General features: G+C 47.8%; 7 protein-coding genes across 8 annotated transcripts; 4 read left to right on the top strand and 3 right to left on the bottom strand.

Annotated features, from left to right (window-relative positions):
- Window positions 1-17: 17 nt before the first annotated feature.
- LOC117136001 (transportin-3) lies at window positions 18-3517 on the bottom strand. The gene is made up of 5 exons (XM_033296619.1): window positions 3313-3517; window positions 2149-3240; window positions 1877-2043; window positions 459-1823; window positions 18-396 (listed from the first exon to the last, which is right to left on the bottom strand). The coding sequence occupies exons 1-5, from the start codon at window positions 3424-3426 to the stop codon at window positions 336-338; spliced, it is 2799 nt and encodes a 932-aa protein (XP_033152510.1). The 5' UTR covers window positions 3427-3517; the 3' UTR covers window positions 18-335.
- Window positions 3518-3786: 269 nt separating this feature from the next.
- On the top strand, window positions 3787-4241 carry LOC117136081 (SNAPIN protein homolog). Its single transcript, XM_033296755.1, has one exon. The coding sequence runs from the start codon at window positions 3822-3824 to the stop codon at window positions 4224-4226; it is 405 nt and encodes a 134-aa protein (XP_033152646.1). The 5' UTR covers window positions 3787-3821; the 3' UTR covers window positions 4227-4241.
- On the top strand, window positions 4228-4981 carry LOC117136065 (methyltransferase N6AMT1). The gene has a single exon (XM_033296718.1). It carries the CDS (start codon window positions 4245-4247, stop codon window positions 4917-4919), a length of 675 nt encoding a protein of 224 aa, XP_033152609.1. The 5' UTR covers window positions 4228-4244; the 3' UTR covers window positions 4920-4981.
- Window positions 4982-6086: 1105 nt separating this feature from the next.
- Window positions 6087-10690, bottom strand: LOC117136073 (bacchus). Of its 2 annotated transcripts, XM_033296741.1 has the most exons (4): window positions 10591-10690; window positions 9772-10060; window positions 7283-7445; window positions 6087-7208 (listed from the first exon to the last, which is right to left on the bottom strand). In XM_033296741.1, the coding sequence occupies exons 2-4, from the start codon at window positions 10015-10017 to the stop codon at window positions 7159-7161; spliced, it is 459 nt and encodes a 152-aa protein (XP_033152632.1). In that variant the 5' UTR covers window positions 10018-10060; window positions 10591-10690; the 3' UTR covers window positions 6087-7158. The 2 variants fall into 2 exon arrangements, with proteins under 2 accessions (XP_033152632.1, XP_033152621.1); XM_033296730.1 differs by lacking the exon at window positions 10591-10690 and having other exon boundaries at window positions 9772-10197.
- Window positions 10691-12056: 1366 nt separating this feature from the next.
- LOC117136089 lies at window positions 12057-14955 on the top strand. Its single transcript, XM_033296769.1, has 2 exons — window positions 12057-12456; window positions 14660-14955. The coding sequence occupies exons 1-2, from the start codon at window positions 12384-12386 to the stop codon at window positions 14929-14931; spliced, it is 345 nt and encodes a 114-aa protein (XP_033152660.1). The 5' UTR covers window positions 12057-12383; the 3' UTR covers window positions 14932-14955.
- A 13-nt stretch (window positions 14956-14968) lies between these two features.
- On the top strand, window positions 14969-16588 carry LOC117136043 (phosphoglycerate kinase). Its single transcript, XM_033296687.1, has 3 exons — window positions 14969-15147; window positions 15212-16156; window positions 16215-16588. The coding sequence occupies exons 1-3, from the start codon at window positions 15086-15088 to the stop codon at window positions 16453-16455; spliced, it is 1248 nt and encodes a 415-aa protein (XP_033152578.1). The 5' UTR covers window positions 14969-15085; the 3' UTR covers window positions 16456-16588.
- LOC117136021 (pre-mRNA-splicing factor CWC25 homolog) lies at window positions 16521-18384 on the bottom strand. Its single transcript, XM_033296642.1, has 3 exons — window positions 18270-18384; window positions 17991-18213; window positions 16521-17928 (listed from the first exon to the last, which is right to left on the bottom strand). The coding sequence occupies exons 1-3, from the start codon at window positions 18285-18287 to the stop codon at window positions 16586-16588; spliced, it is 1584 nt and encodes a 527-aa protein (XP_033152533.1). The 5' UTR covers window positions 18288-18384; the 3' UTR covers window positions 16521-16585.
- Window positions 18385-18388: the final 4 nt, after the last annotated feature.

The raw sequence follows: 18388 nt of genomic DNA, 5'->3' as shown, positions 1-18388 counted from the left end.
AGAACAAATGTGGTCAATTAAATCTAAATGGTATATATTTAATGGTTTGCCTTATGCCTATGCTTGTTTGTGAGTCATTTTAGGGTTCCAACTTAGAGCTAGGAGTGCACGCTGATGTAAATAACTTACTGCTAAATTCTTTGAGGATCTCTTGACCGCACTCAAAATGTACAAATCAAATTATATATAACTTATGACGTCAAACAATCGATTCAACTATATTAAAAATAGAGGGGTACGTGCGTTTTTAACAAATTCCTAGCACCCTTGCCACATTACATACATCATTCAAAATGTACAGAATCATCCGAATCCAAACTCATTCATCTCTCTGATTAGCGAAACAGTCGCGTGAAGGTTTTCAAGGCTTGCGAAATGGCTTTCGTTGTGTCCGCTCTATAAAAAGAAATATAATGCATTATGAATAAAATACAAAACGTTTGAAGGCAAATCCTCACCTCAGAACTGTGCTACTGAATTCGTCCAGCTGTTGCTGCGTGGCTGTCACGTAGCCACCGCTGTTCTTTTTGGGCAGTGCCTCCAGCGCTTGGGCCAGGAAGGGCTGCATCCGCTCGTTGCCCACCACTTGCTTCAGTTCGTGGAGTACCTCGGCCACATCCACCAGCATGTAGGAGTGCAGTTGAAAGACGGACGCCTGGATCAGGTTCATCACCAGAGCACCGCCATGCTGGCTCGCCAGCTCCACCACCAAGGGACGGCACTCGGCGTTCCGACTGTGGTTATTCGATCTGCCCCAAACCAAGAGGTTGATAAAGAACTTCATCACAGACGAGTTGGCCTCGCGGTGGTCCAAGGAGCAGGCTATTAGCGCACACTGGAAGATCGGCGTGATGAGACTGCTCTGGAGCAGCTGGTGGGGACAACAGTCTAGGTAACGCGATGCCAAACGGAAGAAGTCATCCACTGTGTCGGGGTTATTTTTCAGGCCGTTCTCCATCTGCAGCAGGCCAAAGGTGGGCTCTATGAATGCCTGAAGCATCTCCAACAGTCCGCCAATGCACTCGCTGGACTTTGCGAACTCGTCCACCAGGATGGATCCCACGTAGAGGAAGCAACTGTGGTGCTGCACAGAATACAGCACGACCATTTGTTTGATCAGCGGTTCCACCAGCATCATTGCTTGCTTTCTCACCATCCGTATGCCGTAGCGAATCAGTCGGCAGGTACGCTCCATGATACGCAGGTCACTCTGGTACTTATCCATCACCCGGGATATCAGCTGCCAGGCGTCGTTCAGAATAGCTACAGTGGGGTGCTCTACGTTGTCGGGAACGTCTGGATTCGTGTGCCGGATAATGGCGCAGGCGCGATCTATCCAGTAAACGGGATCGGTGCGCTCACCTTTTTGAGCAGTACCGCCAGTGCTGTCCACCAGTTGGGCCAGTGGTTGCAGCTGGAAGCCGACGATTTCCCGCAGAGCAGGCTGCAGTTGCTCGCGTGGCAGGCGTGTCAGTATAAGCGATATGCCCTTTAGCAATCCTATTGCCACATCGTTGTTTATTTGAAAGCTGTCCAGACTGCGGGCGATCTCCACAAGACCGCTGATGTGGCACACCATCTTCTGTCGGCAGGCGGAGCAAATGGAAGTCAATGCGATGGCCGCAGCTGGCGCCAAGCCATTTTTCTGCTGCAGGGCATACAGCAAAAAGTTGAGGACTGCCTCCAGGGATTCAGGATGGTTCTCAATCCAGTCGCACAGTTCCCCGATCAGTAGAATCGCAGTGTACCTAACTGCTATGTGCGTTTGCTCTGACATATTGAGAATCGCCTCCACCACCTTGGGGATCACCTCGTTCTCATCTCTGCAAGGTAAGTATTTTAAATCTGACATGGTAATACACAGCTTCATACGTACGGAAGTATATTTTTGGCCACGTTCTGCATAATGAACAGTGCTGCCTCTGTGGACTCCCACGTAGTTTCTGGTGCTTGCAGGATATGAAACATTTGCTTGAAGCACGCTCCGGATCCCACTATGAAGGCCACGTCTTTTATCAGATCTGAGACTTTGCGTCGAAAGTCCTGCAATTAAATTGTTTTAAGATTAGTACACTTAAATCCAAACCATTATTATTAATTTAGTTAAAACTGCTAAAAGTCCTAAGTCTCCAAATATCACACACTCACAAAGAAATTATTGTTCTCCTCGATGAGCCCGTCGTGGTCGCTTTCCATCTGTGAGTGGCGAAACAGGGCGCTGATCAGCCGCTCGATGTGCGGGCGGAAGAGGACCGTCAGCTTATCCTCGTTGCGCTGGAAGAGATCCTCGGAGAGCTTGTACCACAGGTGGAAGGTGATCTCGGCCACCTCGTAGTCGAAGTGTCCGACGCAAAGCAGCACAAGATCCAGTCCTTTCAAACTGTAGTGCGGCTTCTGGGCATCGGCCAATAAATCGTAGAAGAAGGCATCGCACAACGAGGTGAAAATTCTGCAGTAGTTGATCGTCTTGTCGGTGTCTTCGTGCGCTACACTCAAGTGGTAGGGAGTCTCCAGCATGCAGACAGCTCCAAAGAGTTGCGCCTCGAAGGAGGACTCCGGATCGCTGGCGCTATCCTGTCGTGTGTTTATGCAGGAGAGCAGCGCACACACGCACTCGGTGGCATTGTCGTGCAGTTTTCCACTGGTCTCGGGCAGCGAGAGCAACCGGAAGGCCAGCTGGGTGAGGGCGTTGTTATACACGTGCGAGACGGGAAAGGCATGGATCACCAGCCAGGCACTGTAGGTGCGCAACGCTGCATTCCACACGCGCTGCTGGTCGAGATCCTCCCGCTGTAGGCACATGCACAGGAACTTTAGGACGCACTCTGCGCTGGCGTCCAGCTGCTTGTGCACCTCCTCGCGCCGGTTGGCGCCCAGCCGCAGATACCGTGAGTCTATTTCCTCGGGCAGCACCTTGAGTACCTCCAGCAGGGGCCAGATGGCGCACTGATGCGGCGCCAGTGTCACCAGTAGATCGTTGATCGGCTCCCGCCAGCTGGCCATCAGCAGGGCCAGATCGGCCACCGCCAGACTGAGCTGTGTCACAATCACATTGTCCGTCTGCTCGTCGATCTGGCCTATGTGTGTGATCAGCGAATCCCGCAGAGATTCGTGCGTGTGCGGGGGCAGTTCGCTGAAGGAGTTCTGTATCTTGTTCCGCATGGTCTGCGCAGCAAAGTAGTTGGCGTGCAGGTCTCGCTTCTGGTGCAGCAGCTCGTCCGCAATCGTCCAAGAATAGATCTTTAAGGGATTCCAGAAAAAAAAACTTAGCATTCGCACGAAGATTTCGTACACCGGGCGACTATCACTCACCGACTTCTGGAAGTCCTGCAGCCATTTGTTGGCCTTCTCCTGCTCCTTGGGATTGTTGCCCTGGAAGAGGGCGCTGATTGCTTGGTACACCACGTCCACCGAGTATGTATCCATTTCATCGGCAGCTTAAATCAGCGCATAAATTTTCTTAATTACTTATTATTATACTTTATTAGCGATGGCTGATTGCGTACATCCCGTGTATCGATAACGCAAGGAGGTGGCGTGCGATAACTTTGAAAGGTGTATGACCGATAGTCTGAAGGACTTCTTGAAATTATTTAGGGTTGTCAACTGCGTCAAATATTAAGGACCAATAAAAATAATTATAATAGTTTCAACGTCAAAAAATTGTTGGCTCTTGTGAATAGTTTTTTGAAAGTAGATTACCATCTGCTACTACTCTGCTTATATATCCAAATACTTGCCACCCCTATATACTCGATACATCGATAACATTGGTTGCTCGCAACAACGTCTCTAATTAGTTTTCTGATCAGAATTCTGCAATGGATTCGGACAGCACCGTAACTTCCTTGGAGGAGAACACGGAGAACTTTTGCACGAATCCCACGCGCGACATCCTCGCCGAGGGCATCACCAATCTCTTCAAGCCGACGATCGAGCGGTTGGACGAGCGCGTGGCCTCCACCATCCAGCTGCAGGCGGAGCTGCGTGGCCAACTGGACGCACTGGCCGCCCAGCTGAGGGACATCGAAAAGGCGCAGAGTCAAATACCCGAGTTCGCGGACAAGGTGAAGGAGCTGCTGAACGTCAAACACAAGGTGACGGTCATAAGCAACGTGTTGGTGACCAGCCAGGAGCGGCTGACGGGTCTGCACAAGCTGATAGAGAAGGAGCAGCGGCGGCGACAGGCGCTTCTCGATTCCGCGCTCAGCACCAACATATCCTAAATCCAAATACTGTTCGTCATGGAGACGCCCTACACCGACCACTTGAGCCCGGAGGACTTCGAGCACGTTTACGAGCCAGCGGAGGACTCGTTCCTGCTGTTGGACGCCCTGGAAAAGGATCTGGAGTACCTGGACCGGCTGCAGCCGCGTCTCTGCGTGGAAATGGGCTCCGGATCGGGAGTGATCATCACGGCGCTGGCCAAGAAACTGGCTGGCTTTTCGATGTGCCTAGCCACGGATATCAATCCCAAAGCCTGCAATGCCACCCGGAGAACTGCGACTCGGAATGGCGCTCGCTTGGATAGCATTCGCTGCAGCCTAGCGGATGCACTGCGCCCGCGATCCGTGGACGTGCTGCTCTTCAACCCGCCCTATGTGGTTACCAGTGACGAGGAGCTGCAGACGCAACAGTTCGATTCGCCCAGCGAATCTTCAACGGATCGCAATCTGGTGTTCTCCTGGGCGGGTGGACAGAACGGGCGACGCGTCACGGACATTCTACTCAAGCAGCTGGATGACATTATTTCGCCTCGAGGCGTGCTCTACCTACTCCTGCTGCGGGAGAACAAGCCGGAGGAAATTATCAAATACTTAGAGGGCCTCCAGTTCCGGGCTGTTAAGTTCATGGAGCGACGCATTCCTGGCGAGCAACTGTGCATACTGAAGGTCACCAGGTGCTCGGCATCATCATGACTCGTGCAATAGCATCAAATTAAAGTTGTATTTTAATTAAAAGGTACATTTTTAGGCGTTTATTCTTAAATTTGATACTAAATGATATGGAGATTAATTTCAATAAAAGTTGATTTAAATCAAAGAAATGGTTTATGAAGCTAGTGATTAGTACTTCTTGATATTAGCTTAAAAGCTCCTAAGCTTTTAGAAGTTGAAGTTTTGGCGCTTAGATTTGAATTGAAATATAAAGTAGTTCAACTTAATTTTTCCAACGAAGAGACTGGAATTTCCTCATTCCTTTTTTTAATAGGCATGTGGCTAAGCTAATCGATTTTCAATCCGAAAAAGGTACGTAATCAAAGGAAGTTTCCAATTGAATTTTTCCATCATCCCTTAGTATATGATTTCTTTCATAGGGAGGATTGTGGGAACCAGCTTGTCAACCCCCGAATGCAAACAGGCCGGGATATGGAAGGGATGGATCGGAGTAATGTAGGGGCGGCCAATCTATGAATTATGTACCTACATACATGCTCCTGGATAAGAACTACTACCCCTGGAACACGAAAGCGAGGTGATTGCCCCACCCAAAATGGCCAGAAGCAATTGAAACAAACTTTTATTGGCATCGAACAGATGCCAAATGGGTGGTATGTACGTACGGTTTTCGCTTTTACGTAATTACAATAATTTATTTCATCGTTCAAAATTGTTTCATATTCTCGTTTTCGATTCGTGGTTCTATCTTTCTGCCCGTTCGCGCTACTAGATGTAATTCTCGCACTGAGCAGATACATGAGTAATTGGTATTTACAAAAATGCATAGTTCTTTAACATTGTCTGTGGTATCGCTATTGTTTATCAGTATCAAATCGGCTGATTTATCTTGGGCATATTGGTTTAATTGCACTCAATTATTCAGTTGCTGGTTGGCATTACCAGCTTTAAGCCTCTTGGAGTTTGGATCTGGGTCAGTGGGTGGATTGTGTGTGTATGTGGCTGTCTTTCCGGGACAAATCGGTTAGATTCGAGGATGGTGGTGGTCGGGTGGATTCGGTGTCGAGTGCCGCGATTGACCAGCTGGGCACGATTCGTTTTGAAATATCAGTCGTTATATGTTTATATTGAGAACTCGTCGTACGGGGTGTTGTGTGTATAAATAGTTTGGATGCCCTTACTAATAGATACATGTAACATTAAAAGTTTATTTTCTTGCTCGTTATTCGATTCTCGAGTTGGTTTTTACAATTTACAAATGAATTAGGCTTATCAACGACTCGCTCGCACAACTTATCAACAGAATAATAAACCCCTCGCTTTAATACTGACATAAGTACTTAAGATTAGTCATAGTTTATAGTTAAATGCTGAAACGAAACAGAAGGTTAGAACTCAAACTTCCCGATGTTTTCCTTTCGTTTTTTTTAATTTGCCCCAAAAGCGAAGACCAAGTAGTCCCAGTGCCTTGGGTTTGGGAAATTCGGGTGACTGTGGCCACAGTGGGCGCGAAATTTTTGAAACCATAGCTAAAACTTGAGTGTCATTGAATGCTTGTCGAGTATGGGGTTTCAATGATTTTTGCGATTTATTTAAATACAATTTTTATGTTTTATTTGTTTTGTATTTAATTGCATTTGCTGTTTTCTTTTCATGTTCATTTTCAAATGTTCACTTTTGTATTTTTGCTTCTTTCGATCGATCATTCATTCACAAATGTAACGTCTAATTTAATAATGAATTTGAATATCGTGTGTGTGTGAGTGTGGTGTATCTGTGTTTAATTCACGGGCTTCGTTTACGCTACATTTGAAATCTTTGTATATCTTGGTTTACGCATCAACTGGGCGTTTAAATTAGGACTTATAAGATAAAGGAAAGAAAGATTTTGGTTTTGTTTTGTTCTTGTATATAGTGGGGATGTTTACTTTTTGTTGGATTCCGTATAGGTTGCGTTTATACGAAAATGCCTTCAATTACAATTTTTGTTTGTTTTGTAGTTTTTTATAAAAAAAGTACACATAAAATACAATTAAAATAAGGTAAGAAATAAAAAATTATTTCTTAAACATAAAAATTATATACTTTTGCGATTTTTTTGTGGTTTTTTCTCCTCCTCCTCATTTTCTCCTTGTTGTGGTTTATTTTCTGCTTCTTGGTTTATTATTATATTTTTTTGTTTTGTTTTTGCTTGTAACTTTTATTTATTATTAATTTAAATTTTTGTTTGTTTTTGTTTGTATTTTTGACTACATTATTATTACGCCTGATCGTCCGAGCCGGAACCGTCATCATTATCATCATCATCATCTGCGCAGGGAAGGGAAAGGGAAAATCCGGGGATTAGATTCATGTGGAAAAGGGAAGTGCTTCCGTGAACTCACCATCACATTCAATGTCATCCTCCTCACCATCGTAGGGGATGTCGTACTCGTCGCTCTCGATTTCACTGTCGCCCTCGATGATTTCCTCCAGAGCCTCTTCCTCATCGGAATCTCCATCGGCGGCCGCGGCCTTCTTGGCCTTCTTTGATTCTGCGGATTTGGCCTGGAAGCGAAATAGGAGAGAGAAGTTAGTAGAGTTCCTTTGGTTCTTGTTCAGGTGATGATTTATTCCATTATAAGCAAGATTATTGAACAGAAATTAGGGCCCGTCACTATTAATTATGCATTTTTTATATTAATCCGAGAAACAAACTAAAGGATATTAGGGAGAATTACCGAGCGAAATGGTCCTACGCGCCCAACTCAAACCCACACATCTCCTTGATCAAGGGCATCCAATACCCCTCTCAACTTCCTGTGCGTGTGTACATAGTCATAAAATGTATATTTTCAGCACACAAAACAAGCAGCGACGAAAATCGTTATTTTCGCCGTAAAAAAACATTTGAAAAATGCGCGCGCCAATGTAATTCGCTGCGGCAAAGAGAGACGTTGCGAGAGAGAGAGAGAGCGGATTACAAGTGCAGCCGTGTTACATCTGTGCTCCGTATGTACAAGGCGACATATTTACTACATAAGGGGGGAAGGAAAAAAAAACAATAAGCAGCGACGCCGGCAGCGACATATGTATCCGCATCCGTGAGATACGAAACGAAGCGTGCCCTGTAAAACAGAGAGCGGGCGAGAGAGCACGAGAGAGAGTATCTGAATCCGAAGCACTGTAAACTGTACCTGAACTGCATGAATGAATCTCTCGCTCTCACTCACAGCCATCCGAACGACAGCTGCTGCAGCGACGTCGGCAGCGAAAAAAGGCGCAAAACAACAACATGCGTGGGTTTAACTTTTGCCGCTGACCAACCAACAACAAGATACACATAATGGTATATGGTTTATGGCAGTATATAGACGGTCACGTTCCCAAGTCGAAGAGAAGCCGCAACACAAGGGCCCTATTTACCAGACTGTTACAAAGCGGAAGAAGCGAAAAACAATCGGACTGTGGAAAAATGTGCAAAATTAATGGCCACCCATCGCCCCCTTCTTTCACTTCGCTTACAGCATAAGTCACGAGACCCAGAACTCGAGAAAAGGCCAATAGAGGATTAAGACGAACAGGGTGTATCAGCATTGGCAAGGACTAAGCCTATCATTACACCGATACTGGTGTAATAAATGGGTAATCAATGTATCTTGATTAAGTTACAGACCTCACATTTATAGGGACAACAGTTAATCTGTTGTTTGGAATCGAAAGAAATGGAAACCAACGAATAATTTTCAAAACTATTTCTGAAATGTATACAATTCGTTACTGTACCACTAAGAATTATCCGTCCCAAACGTATCTCAACTGATTCATTTATGGGATGATGACCATTTTTCAATTGAATCTCGAAGAAACCCAACTAACTTTTGCGACACCCTGTTTAGCCGTCTTGTTTTATGTACTAAAATAAATACGCATAAAGCAGAGCAGAAAAAAAAGTGAAAGATAAATGTAAGCACATACGCAAACAGACAAAACGGTGTGTATACAAATTACGAGGGAGAGAGTTAGCCGCGCTCTCTATTTGTATCTATCTTTCTCCGGGGAGAAGAAGAGAGCGAGAGCGAGAGAACGCTCCCGTTAAACTGTACATTTTTATTTCGAGTTTGAGTCTGAGAAAAGCGCTTGATTTGCCAATTTATCTGCCTTACTGGCCGAACTATTTTATTTTTATCAAGAAATGTGCTACTCGATTATGGAATGCGACTGCTTCAGGCCCCCCAAAACTTGTTCGAATACCGCGTGCTCTTGGCGATACTAACCAAAAATAAAGTGGCCAAACATGACATGAGTAATTTACCGGCCGGCAATGTCTGTTTTCATTGAGAGAGTGCATTGGCATCGCGCTGAATTGCGTTTGCGTTTGCATTTGCAATTCCCGTAGCCACAGCGACTGATAAATAAGGCCAAGCGTATGAGTTATAGCCGTAATGCCACAATGTATCTATTGCTGGGTAATGCTGTTCAGCGGACACGTCAATGCTAATGACCTATGGGTTTATTAAAAACACATTACCCACCCCACAAAGAAAAGGCCCTGGCTAACTGTACTCCCCGTCTATATAGTCACGGCGGCCCTCCTAACCTCGATTTGAACCTAACAACAATAATCTTTGATTGCCGGACCCGCAATCATCTTGGTTAATCGTAAACAACACAAACGCACAACCGAGCAGCTATACGCTCTCTCTTTTGGGGGCATATGTAAGCCACTGGGAGAGTGCGCTGCTCCGAAAAACGTGTGTATATCTATTTCTAGAATTTTTCCCCGATCAAGAAGTGTTACTCGCATATTGGCTTGGAGTGAATCATTAGAGGGGCCTCCTTTTGGTTTTACCGCGTAAACAACTAGCAGCTAGTCACATAGATCAGTACTCACTTCTGCTGGCCTCTTGGTGCCTTTCACGGATTCCTTTGCGGGGGCAGCAACGGCGGCATCGGCGGCATCCTCGCCGTCCTTTGACGTGCCGTTGTCGGCCGCGTCGCCGGCGGCATCGGCAGGAGCGGCCTTATCCTCAGCGGCCGCCTTCGCCTTGAGATCGTCCTTGACAGCAGACACATCATCCGCCGCCACCTTCTCCACGGCCACATCGCCGTTGTTCTGTTGTTCCGTAGCAGCCGACATATTTGAATGGGTTTCTTTGAGGTTTTCCGGAACTATTTAGTTTCTGCGTTATATAGAGAACAATTCGGTTTGGTTTTGTGGATTGTCTTGTTGTTGACAAAAAACCAGCGCAAAATACTCGGGGAAGGCGAGAGAGAGACAGAGAGAACCGCACCGAACGAAGCACACAAACACACTGAATGCGATTCAGCTGCGGGCCGTCTATTTAAGCACTGCCGCTCGCGGAGAGAGTAACTTTCTTTTGGCGCTCTCGCTGCTCTCTTTTTCGCTCTCCCCGAAATCGTTAGGACGCTCTCTCGCTCTCTCTCCCACGCCATTGGCCCATACAATACACTCAAAAAATCGCCGCGGCATTTGTACAGCCGCAGTCGATAAGACAACAACAACAGCCCAGAGCAGAGCGAGCGTTGGATTTTTTGGAATATTATTTTGCGGTGATTTTCTGATAATATAGTATCTATATAATATAGCTTTAGGAGGTGCCATATATCAGGCGGCGCTACGGTAGGCTAAAGGATTTACTCGTAGGCCTCACTGATGTATGGAATATCCGTTTGCCTTTGGTTTGCTAACCACCGATATGTGCTCCCGTCGACGGTTCGTACAAGACTGAGCTTGCCGTCCGTTCGATGGCTAGAAATTGCCGCTTGCTTCTTCTTGCGCCAAATCGGTTGCACACATTTTCGCCTATAACTCGAATACTTTTGTTCGGATCGGTTCAGAGACCGATCGAGGCTATAGCTGGTAGTATCCGCTTAATTTTGGGCTTTTTCCCGAGGCGCTGCGATCAAAACGAGATCCGCAAATGACAAGTTGAGTGGGTTTCCTGATTAATTCCATACAAAATCTGCTTGGGTTCCGTGAGTACGGTTGTGGGCGCGTTTGGCGGTAAATTTGAAAATTGCGCGCGCCAGTGGTGCGCTCGTGGGCCTGGGGGCGGGGTCTGGGGGTTGGTAGCGGCGATGGTGGTGTGTGGTGTGTGTGGTGCAGTCACTCTGTGGCGTTCTGACCGTTCGTCGGTGGAACAGAACAGAACGGAGCAGAACAGTGGATGTGGATGTGGATGTTGCCGATGGGAAGAAGTGTTGCAGCATTGTTGCCGCAGATGCAGATGTGTGCGCTGTGTGTTGTACTCAGCACGGTATTCGTATTTATAGAGTGGACCAGCGTGGGACGCAATGTCGTCGCGGATTGGGGTCAATTGATTGGTAACGTGTGGGGAAGCAGGTGATTTTCGCGGCCCAGGAAAGCGGGCAGCTATTTTTGAGATTCTAACGATTTAAATGCACGCTATCGGGGATAGCGCTCTATTCCGGGATTATGCGTCTTAGAACTAGAAAATTATTTTTGAGAAAGAGCAGGAAAGCAGCAATGTTCAACCCCATATGTTTCGAAAACATTTAAGGGTTAGTTTTCGAAATCAGTTGGTTTCAGAAATATTAATTAAACTTCCTGAAGTTCCAATGGCCCCACCAAATACTTAGACTTAAATGCCAATACCCATCACTCTTCGAACTGGGTCCACCCTTGACTCTTTTTTCGTGTGCCAATCTTTCTGTTGATCCCGCACTTGTGGTTCGACCATTTGATGGTGATGGCTTCGTTCGCCGCACGAACAGGAACAGGGTTCAGGAGGAATCGCCCAATATATGGGGAACTGGAACTGCCGAGTAGGCTATAACATATCGCCCATATCACCTGGTAGCCAACGTGCTCGAGGTGTACTGGCTCTTCTCTTTAAATCTGTGTTATCAGTGGGACAATCACCGCGAGGTTGATCTTCAAGTTCATTCAAAATGTGCACATTAACGAGCGGAATAACAACCCATGAAGCAATACTAGAGGAATTCGACCGGAAGCCCTAAGGTTCTTGGTGCTATTTCCCGTAGCCTATCGACGAAAGGGTAATAACTAACAGCCGCCGGTTTACCGGGTATCCAACAGTCGAGTTTCGATTGGTCAGCCTCTCTCGCTTTCAGCTATTTTCGTGCGAAAGCAATGGCAAATACGAATGCCTAGGCTATATAGCTGGTAATCTGAATAATACGGTCGACGACAGAGCGAGCGGACGACAGTCGACAGGCGGATCGCTAATTAAAACCGGCGAACCTGTTCCGCGGCATCCCAACCGAGGCGGCGTGGTGGACGTAAACACCTGTAATCGTGGGCCGTCGTCCACTCAGTTATCACATATTTGAGCAGCAGCGATGACTTTTTGCCTGAACATCGCTGCCTGATAAGCCGATTTGCGTCTCCATTTCGCTGTGCTTCCATGGGCCTTCCGTTCTTCTCTGGCTGTCTTCTCACTTTCCGCCCGCCGAACTCTCAGTATCCGTTCGAGTGGCTTGGCGCTCGCTGGCCCAAGAATGTTGGGTCTCTCGCGATACGAATCGTCGTGCTCATCGGGCTTGTGGGACCAGCTCTCGGTGTTGAACAATGGTATCTAGATTCCTGAGGACAACCTGTGCCAATTTCTCGAGTTATCGGTAACTGCGACCGTAGTTACTTCAAGGTTAGGCAACGGTTTCGAATCCAGGCAACCGCCGGGTAGGCCACTGCGATAAGGAAGGTTCTCGAGCAGGCAGAAATGGATGGACGGTGGTCCTGCTTCCCGGAACCCAAACATCTGTCGATTCGGAAATTTAATGGCCCATTCGAACTCAAAACTAACGCAAGGGATTCTACCCCGACCGATGCCGTTCCTGACCTGCCCCAGGAATTTCTCCCAGTGCACTTACACGTTGTTGCGTCATTAATTTGCTGTAGCATAAAGGTGCGAACAAATCTCAATGCAAACAATCGATAGCCAGACGCTCAAGCTAGCATGTGTATCTAAAACACACACATCAGCTTGTATTTACGGCGATTAAGTTTTTTGCTCTCTCAGCTTAATAGATCTCTAATCGGGTTGTTAGGCTTTGCAAAATGGGAAGTTTCTGTTCTTTTGACAGCTTTATTTCGATATGATATCATCGAAAGTGTGGTAAGCCAGGCACGAAGAGTAGCGCAGCTCACCGTTCAGATACAAATTCAATTGTAGCGCATAGGAATAGCCACCATAGGCCGTCCCTTCTAGCGCTTAGGTACCTAACAAGATGGCTGGGTGGAACAACATGAACAGGTTTACGACTCGATTAGAGTGATTGTCAGACTGTTGCTAGATGGGCGATTCGCTTGGCTGCTTGACTCTCTGGATTCTTGATCTCTAGCGCTAGCTAACACAGACGATCGTCATCGCCGTCGCATTGGACACTTTCGCAGTCGGGTCTCGTTTTCCCGGCATGTGCTAATGTTTCCACACGAGTGCCGGGCCGTCCATGTGGACGCGACTCGACCAGGTACCTGTACTGGCCCGGCTCACCTGCTCTCGCCTGCGTTTCACCTGCGTCAACGGGCGGTTTACACGCAATTATTAAAATGAATTTAAGCAGCCCCATTGTCTTCGATTTCCAATATCACCTGACCTAGCAGCAGCGCCGTGGTGTCATCGCCAGTGGGTCCGGGTCCTCGGCGGTGCCTTAATTGCGCAGAGCACCACAGCCGTGACGTGTGAGTGGACATTCTTCCGGCGGCTGGCTGAAGGATGGGGGAGGACAGCCGCTGCCACTGCAATGCTGCATCTGAAATGCCCCAAATAGGCTTATACGCGTCCCAGTCCCCCAGTCACCCACCCAAAACCCCATCAGATATGGCAATCTATCGATTGTGTTGGTGATGTAAGTAGGTACTTACATACATAAATGGGTATTTTGTATGTAATATATTTTATATTAATATTATATATTTTTAATAGTATATTTCATTACTTTAACTATGCCAAGTCATCCCTTCTAGCTTACTGCTCACATTACAATTGTTCCTTTGGGCAGATTAGTCCTTAGAAAACCCGCCACTTTGGCTAGAAAACCCCCGAATGGCCAGCAGCCAACCCAAACTCGTTCGTTCCCAGATACCTTCCTTTGCCATCTGCGTCATGCATTTCGCTGCACTGAGCACTTGTGGTGGGTGGTGGTGTGCCGTGCTCCGTGCGCTGGGTGGTGGGTGGTGGTGCGGTGGGTTAGCGTTCGGTGGTGCCAGTGCCGAGTGCCGGCGGCGGTGGTTGCTTGGACCGCCGGAGATGAGTAGAGATACAGAGTGGGCAACCATGAATGAATCATTGGGGGAAGAGGCGGAGCCATCATCATGGCATCATAGGCGGAATTCGTTTGCACAGTCAAAATAAAACAACGGCTACCGAGAAAGATTGTGTGATTTGACTTTGTTGGCCTCAACAGAAATCATTTATTCAATAATTACACATTGACATACAAACATCAAAGGGGCGGCGGTTACACCGAATTATGTATGTATGTATGTACGCCGTAGATGGAATATTAAATAAAATAATATTTATTTATTCTTTTTACAATAGAATTTTATATTTTTATAAAAAATTAATAATTCGAATTTTGTGGTTATCTGTGTGTTGTATAGTTTAAATTTAACATTCAAGGGAGTGGAAGAAAAAAGTTCGAAGGGATTATAAGTTATTATACAAAATATATTACAAAAAATTCATTTTATATATGTATTTAGCTGAAAACTTTGGATGGACGGCTTCTATTTACCTTAATATAAAAATAGTTAATATTTTAAATAATAGATTTTAAAATTTTAGAATTGTCTGACCCCTTTTCGACACCCTTGCAATGGATGCTTCACAGCACTGTGCTGACAGCACTTCCCAACACTATTTGGGCGCCAAATACAGAGTTGCATTTGGCGAGTACAACTTTTATCCAAATTTCGAACGAGAATACAACCCGCTACCAGCTTCTGACCCCAAAATGGGAGTATACCCATCTGGATCCTGCGCATGGCACCTGCCAAGCGGTGGAAAAGCGCCTGCCACGGATTGCCGCCCTGGAAGTGTAGATGCAACCCTAGCAGTTCACCGACAAAATGACCTTGCGCTGACATTGCCGCACAGCAGTTGAGGACGAAGAAGATTCGCGGAATCAGTGGTATCGCAATCCGGAGTTTGCTAGCACGCACAGCAAGAATCCAGAAAATCCAGAAAAATCCCAAGATGGCCTTCAATAAGCTGAGCATAGAGAACCTGGACTTGGCGGGCAAGCGGGTGTTGATGCGGTAATCCAAAGCCAATCCTTGCGTGAAATTCAGTTGCATAAACATTGTCCGTGCTTCTTTTCAGCGTCGATTTCAATGTGCCCATCAAGGAGGGCAAGATCACCAGCAACCAGAGGATCGTCGCCGCCTTGGATAGTGTCAAGTTGGCCCTGTCCAAGAAAGCCAAATCGGTGGTGTTGATGTCTCACTTGGGTCGTCCCGATGGCAACAAAAACATCAAGTACACCCTGGCACCCGTGGCCGCTGAGCTGAAGACCCTGCTCGGCCAGGATGTGATCTTCCTGAGCGACTGCGTCGGCAGCGAAGTGGAGGCCGCCTGCAAGGACCCCGCCCCGGGATCCGTTATTCTGCTGGAGAACGTCCGCTTCTACGTGGAGGAGGAGGGCAAGGGCTTGGACGCCAGCGGCGGCAAGGTCAAGGCCGATCCCGCCAAGGTCAAGGAGTTCCGTGCCAGCCTGGCCAAGCTCGGGGATGTCTATGTCAACGACGCCTTCGGCACTGCCCATCGCGCCCACAGTTCCATGATGGGCGATGGCTTCGAGCAGCGCGCAGCTGGTCTGTTGCTGAACAAGGAGCTGAAGTACTTCTCGCAGGCCCTGGACAAGCCACCAAATCCCTTCCTGGCAATTCTCGGTGGCGCCAAGGTAGCCGACAAGATCCAGCTGATTGAGAACCTTCTGGACAAGGTCAACGAGATGATCATCGGCGGCGGCATGGCCTTCACCTTCCTGAAGGTCCTCAACAACATGAAGATCGGCGGTTCCCTGTTCGACGAGGAGGGCTCCAAGATCGTCGAGAAACTGGTGGAGAAGGCCAAGAAGAACAACGTGCAGTTGCATCTGCCAGTGGACTTTGTCTGCGGCGACAAGTTCGCCGAGAACGCTGCCGTCAGCGAGGCCACCGTGGAGGCCGGAATTCCCGATGGACACATGGGTCTGGATGTGGGTCCCAAGACCCGCGAGCTATTCGCGGCGCCCATTGCTCGCGCCAAGCTGATCGTGTGGAACGGGTAGGTGACACACTGAAGATCCTTCTAAAGATTTCCTATAATGGTGCTCCCATTTTAGACCCCCCGGTGTCTTTGAGTTCCCCAACTTCGCCAACGGCACCAAGTCCATCATGGACGGCGTGGTGGCCGCCACCAAGAACGGCACCGTCTCCATCATCGGCGGCGGCGACACTGCCTCTTGCTGCGCCAAGTGGAACACGGAGGCACTCGTCTCGCACGTCTCCACCGGAGGCGGCGCCTCGCTGGAGCTCCTGGAGGGCAAGACACTGCCAGGCGTGGCTGCATTGTCCAGCGCCTAAGCGTACGTATATACGGTATATTAATGTTAATCGCATCGTTTATCTTGTAAGCACAAACCACGACGTTAAAAAGTGTTGAATCTATTTGTTGCGGAACCATATAATGCATACGAAATAAAGGAATCCTAGATTATTTGCGGGCAAAGTTGCTGTCCATTGAGGAGGCGGTGCGCTGTATGTTGTTGAGATTGGCCCGGATGCGATCGCCAATGGAGTTGTGGTTGGCAATGGCCTTCTTTACCTCCTTGTTAATGAACTCCTTGTCGAAGTCACGTTCGCGGTTTTGGGCCTCCTCGCGCGCGTAGGCTTCTCGGTGCTTGCGAACCACCTGGCTGCGATCCGCTTCCCTCCAAGTGGCGTTGTCCATCATTTCGCGCAGACGGGCTTCTCGGTCGGCTTCGCTTAACTTTGGCTTGCCGGTGGGACGGCTGGGAGGCGGTCTTTCAGTAATCCTTCGATTGACATCTCTTTTGGAACTTCGGCTCCTGCTGCGTTTCGATCTGGAGCGCTCTTCAGGCGTCCTACTCCTGCGTTTCTCGCGATGCTTTGAAGTGTCTTTGCTTTGATGTCTTGCTTTTCTGTCCTCGGGGCTCCTGGTTCTTTTCGCTAAGGGACTTCTGCTCCTGCTTCTCCGCCTTTCCCTTCTCTCTTCTGGACTCCAATGCCTCCGCCTTTGTTCCGGACTTCTACTCTGTCGCTTTTTTCTGTCCCGCGGGCTTCTGCTCCTGCGTCTTTCCCTGTGATTTCTGTCCTCTGAGCTGTGGCTTCTCTTGTGCTTTCTCCTTGGCTCTGGTTCCCTAGACCTTTGTCTTCTTGGCTTTTCCTCTTCGTCACTACTTTCATCACTGCTATCGCTGCTTTTCTTCTTCTTAGATTTCTTGCTCTTTTTCTTCTTGGTGGCCATGTCTAATTGATTCGAAATGGTGCGGTACTTGGCGTCCAGCAGCTTGTCCAGTTTAAGGTCACCTTGGTCTCCCTTGAGTTTGCTCACTTGGCGGGCCAATTTTCTGTCCAAGTCATCGTCGCTATCATTGCTCTCGCTGTCACTACTCTCATCATCGCTGGATCGTCGGTTCTTCTTCTTTTTGGATTTCTTGGACTTTTTGCTTTTCTTGTTCTTCTTCTTTCCCTGGGCGGTCTTTTGTTCCTGTTCAGTCTTGAGAATGCGATGGATTTCCTTCAGCTTGACGGGGTTCTCAAGCAGCTTTCGACGCGATTCCATCTCGCGCTGCTTGATGAGCATCAGGGGATCCTCGAGGGTCTTGCGCTGTATGTCCACCTGTTCGTTGGACTGCACATTGCGGTAGGTCCGGATAGAGAAGGGCACACAGTCGTGCTCCACATGGTTGATCGTCTGCTTGAGACCCACTGTGTTCTGCTCCTTGCGGCTCTCCTCCGCTTGCAGGGTCTCAAAGGATTTGTCGATCTTCCGGCCCAAGAGGTACTCCTCGCGGTTGATCAGCTCTGTGCTGTCTGGAGCAAGATAAATATGTATAGATAATGTGTTTTATTAGAGTTTCACATGGATGACTCACTTTTGTACATCCACTCCAGTTTGGCTTCGCCAGCGGCTCCGCCATTATTGCTCAGCACACCGGAACTTTCGCCCAACCGCCTCAGCTCCTCCCTGTCCCGCTCCTCGTTGATCTCCTTGCGCAGATCCTGCAGCTTGCGCTCCTCCATCTTCGCTTGCTCCTCCGCCTTCCAAACGCGCTCCTGGTTTTTCATCGTGTGCGGATGCCATGATTTCTTCAGATTCTGCGGGGAAAAACCAATGGTTATTAACGGATAATCAGTTGGGAGACAGTACTTACTAGATCTCCGCCACCCATTTTGGGTTTGGTTTGGGTTTTAACAGCAAATCAAACAAATAACAAGAAATTCCAGATTTTCCCTCCTTTTTTATTGTTTTCAGCAGAATCATATGTTCGCC

The sequence above is a fragment of the Drosophila mauritiana genome, chromosome 2L (genome assembly GCF_004382145.1).
Source record: "Drosophila mauritiana strain mau12 chromosome 2L, ASM438214v1, whole genome shotgun sequence".
In the NCBI taxonomy this organism is placed as follows: Eukaryota; Metazoa; Arthropoda; class Insecta; order Diptera; family Drosophilidae; genus Drosophila; species Drosophila mauritiana.
Note: the sequence above shows the minus strand (reverse complement) of the source record. Positions and strands in the feature narration are given on the sequence as shown.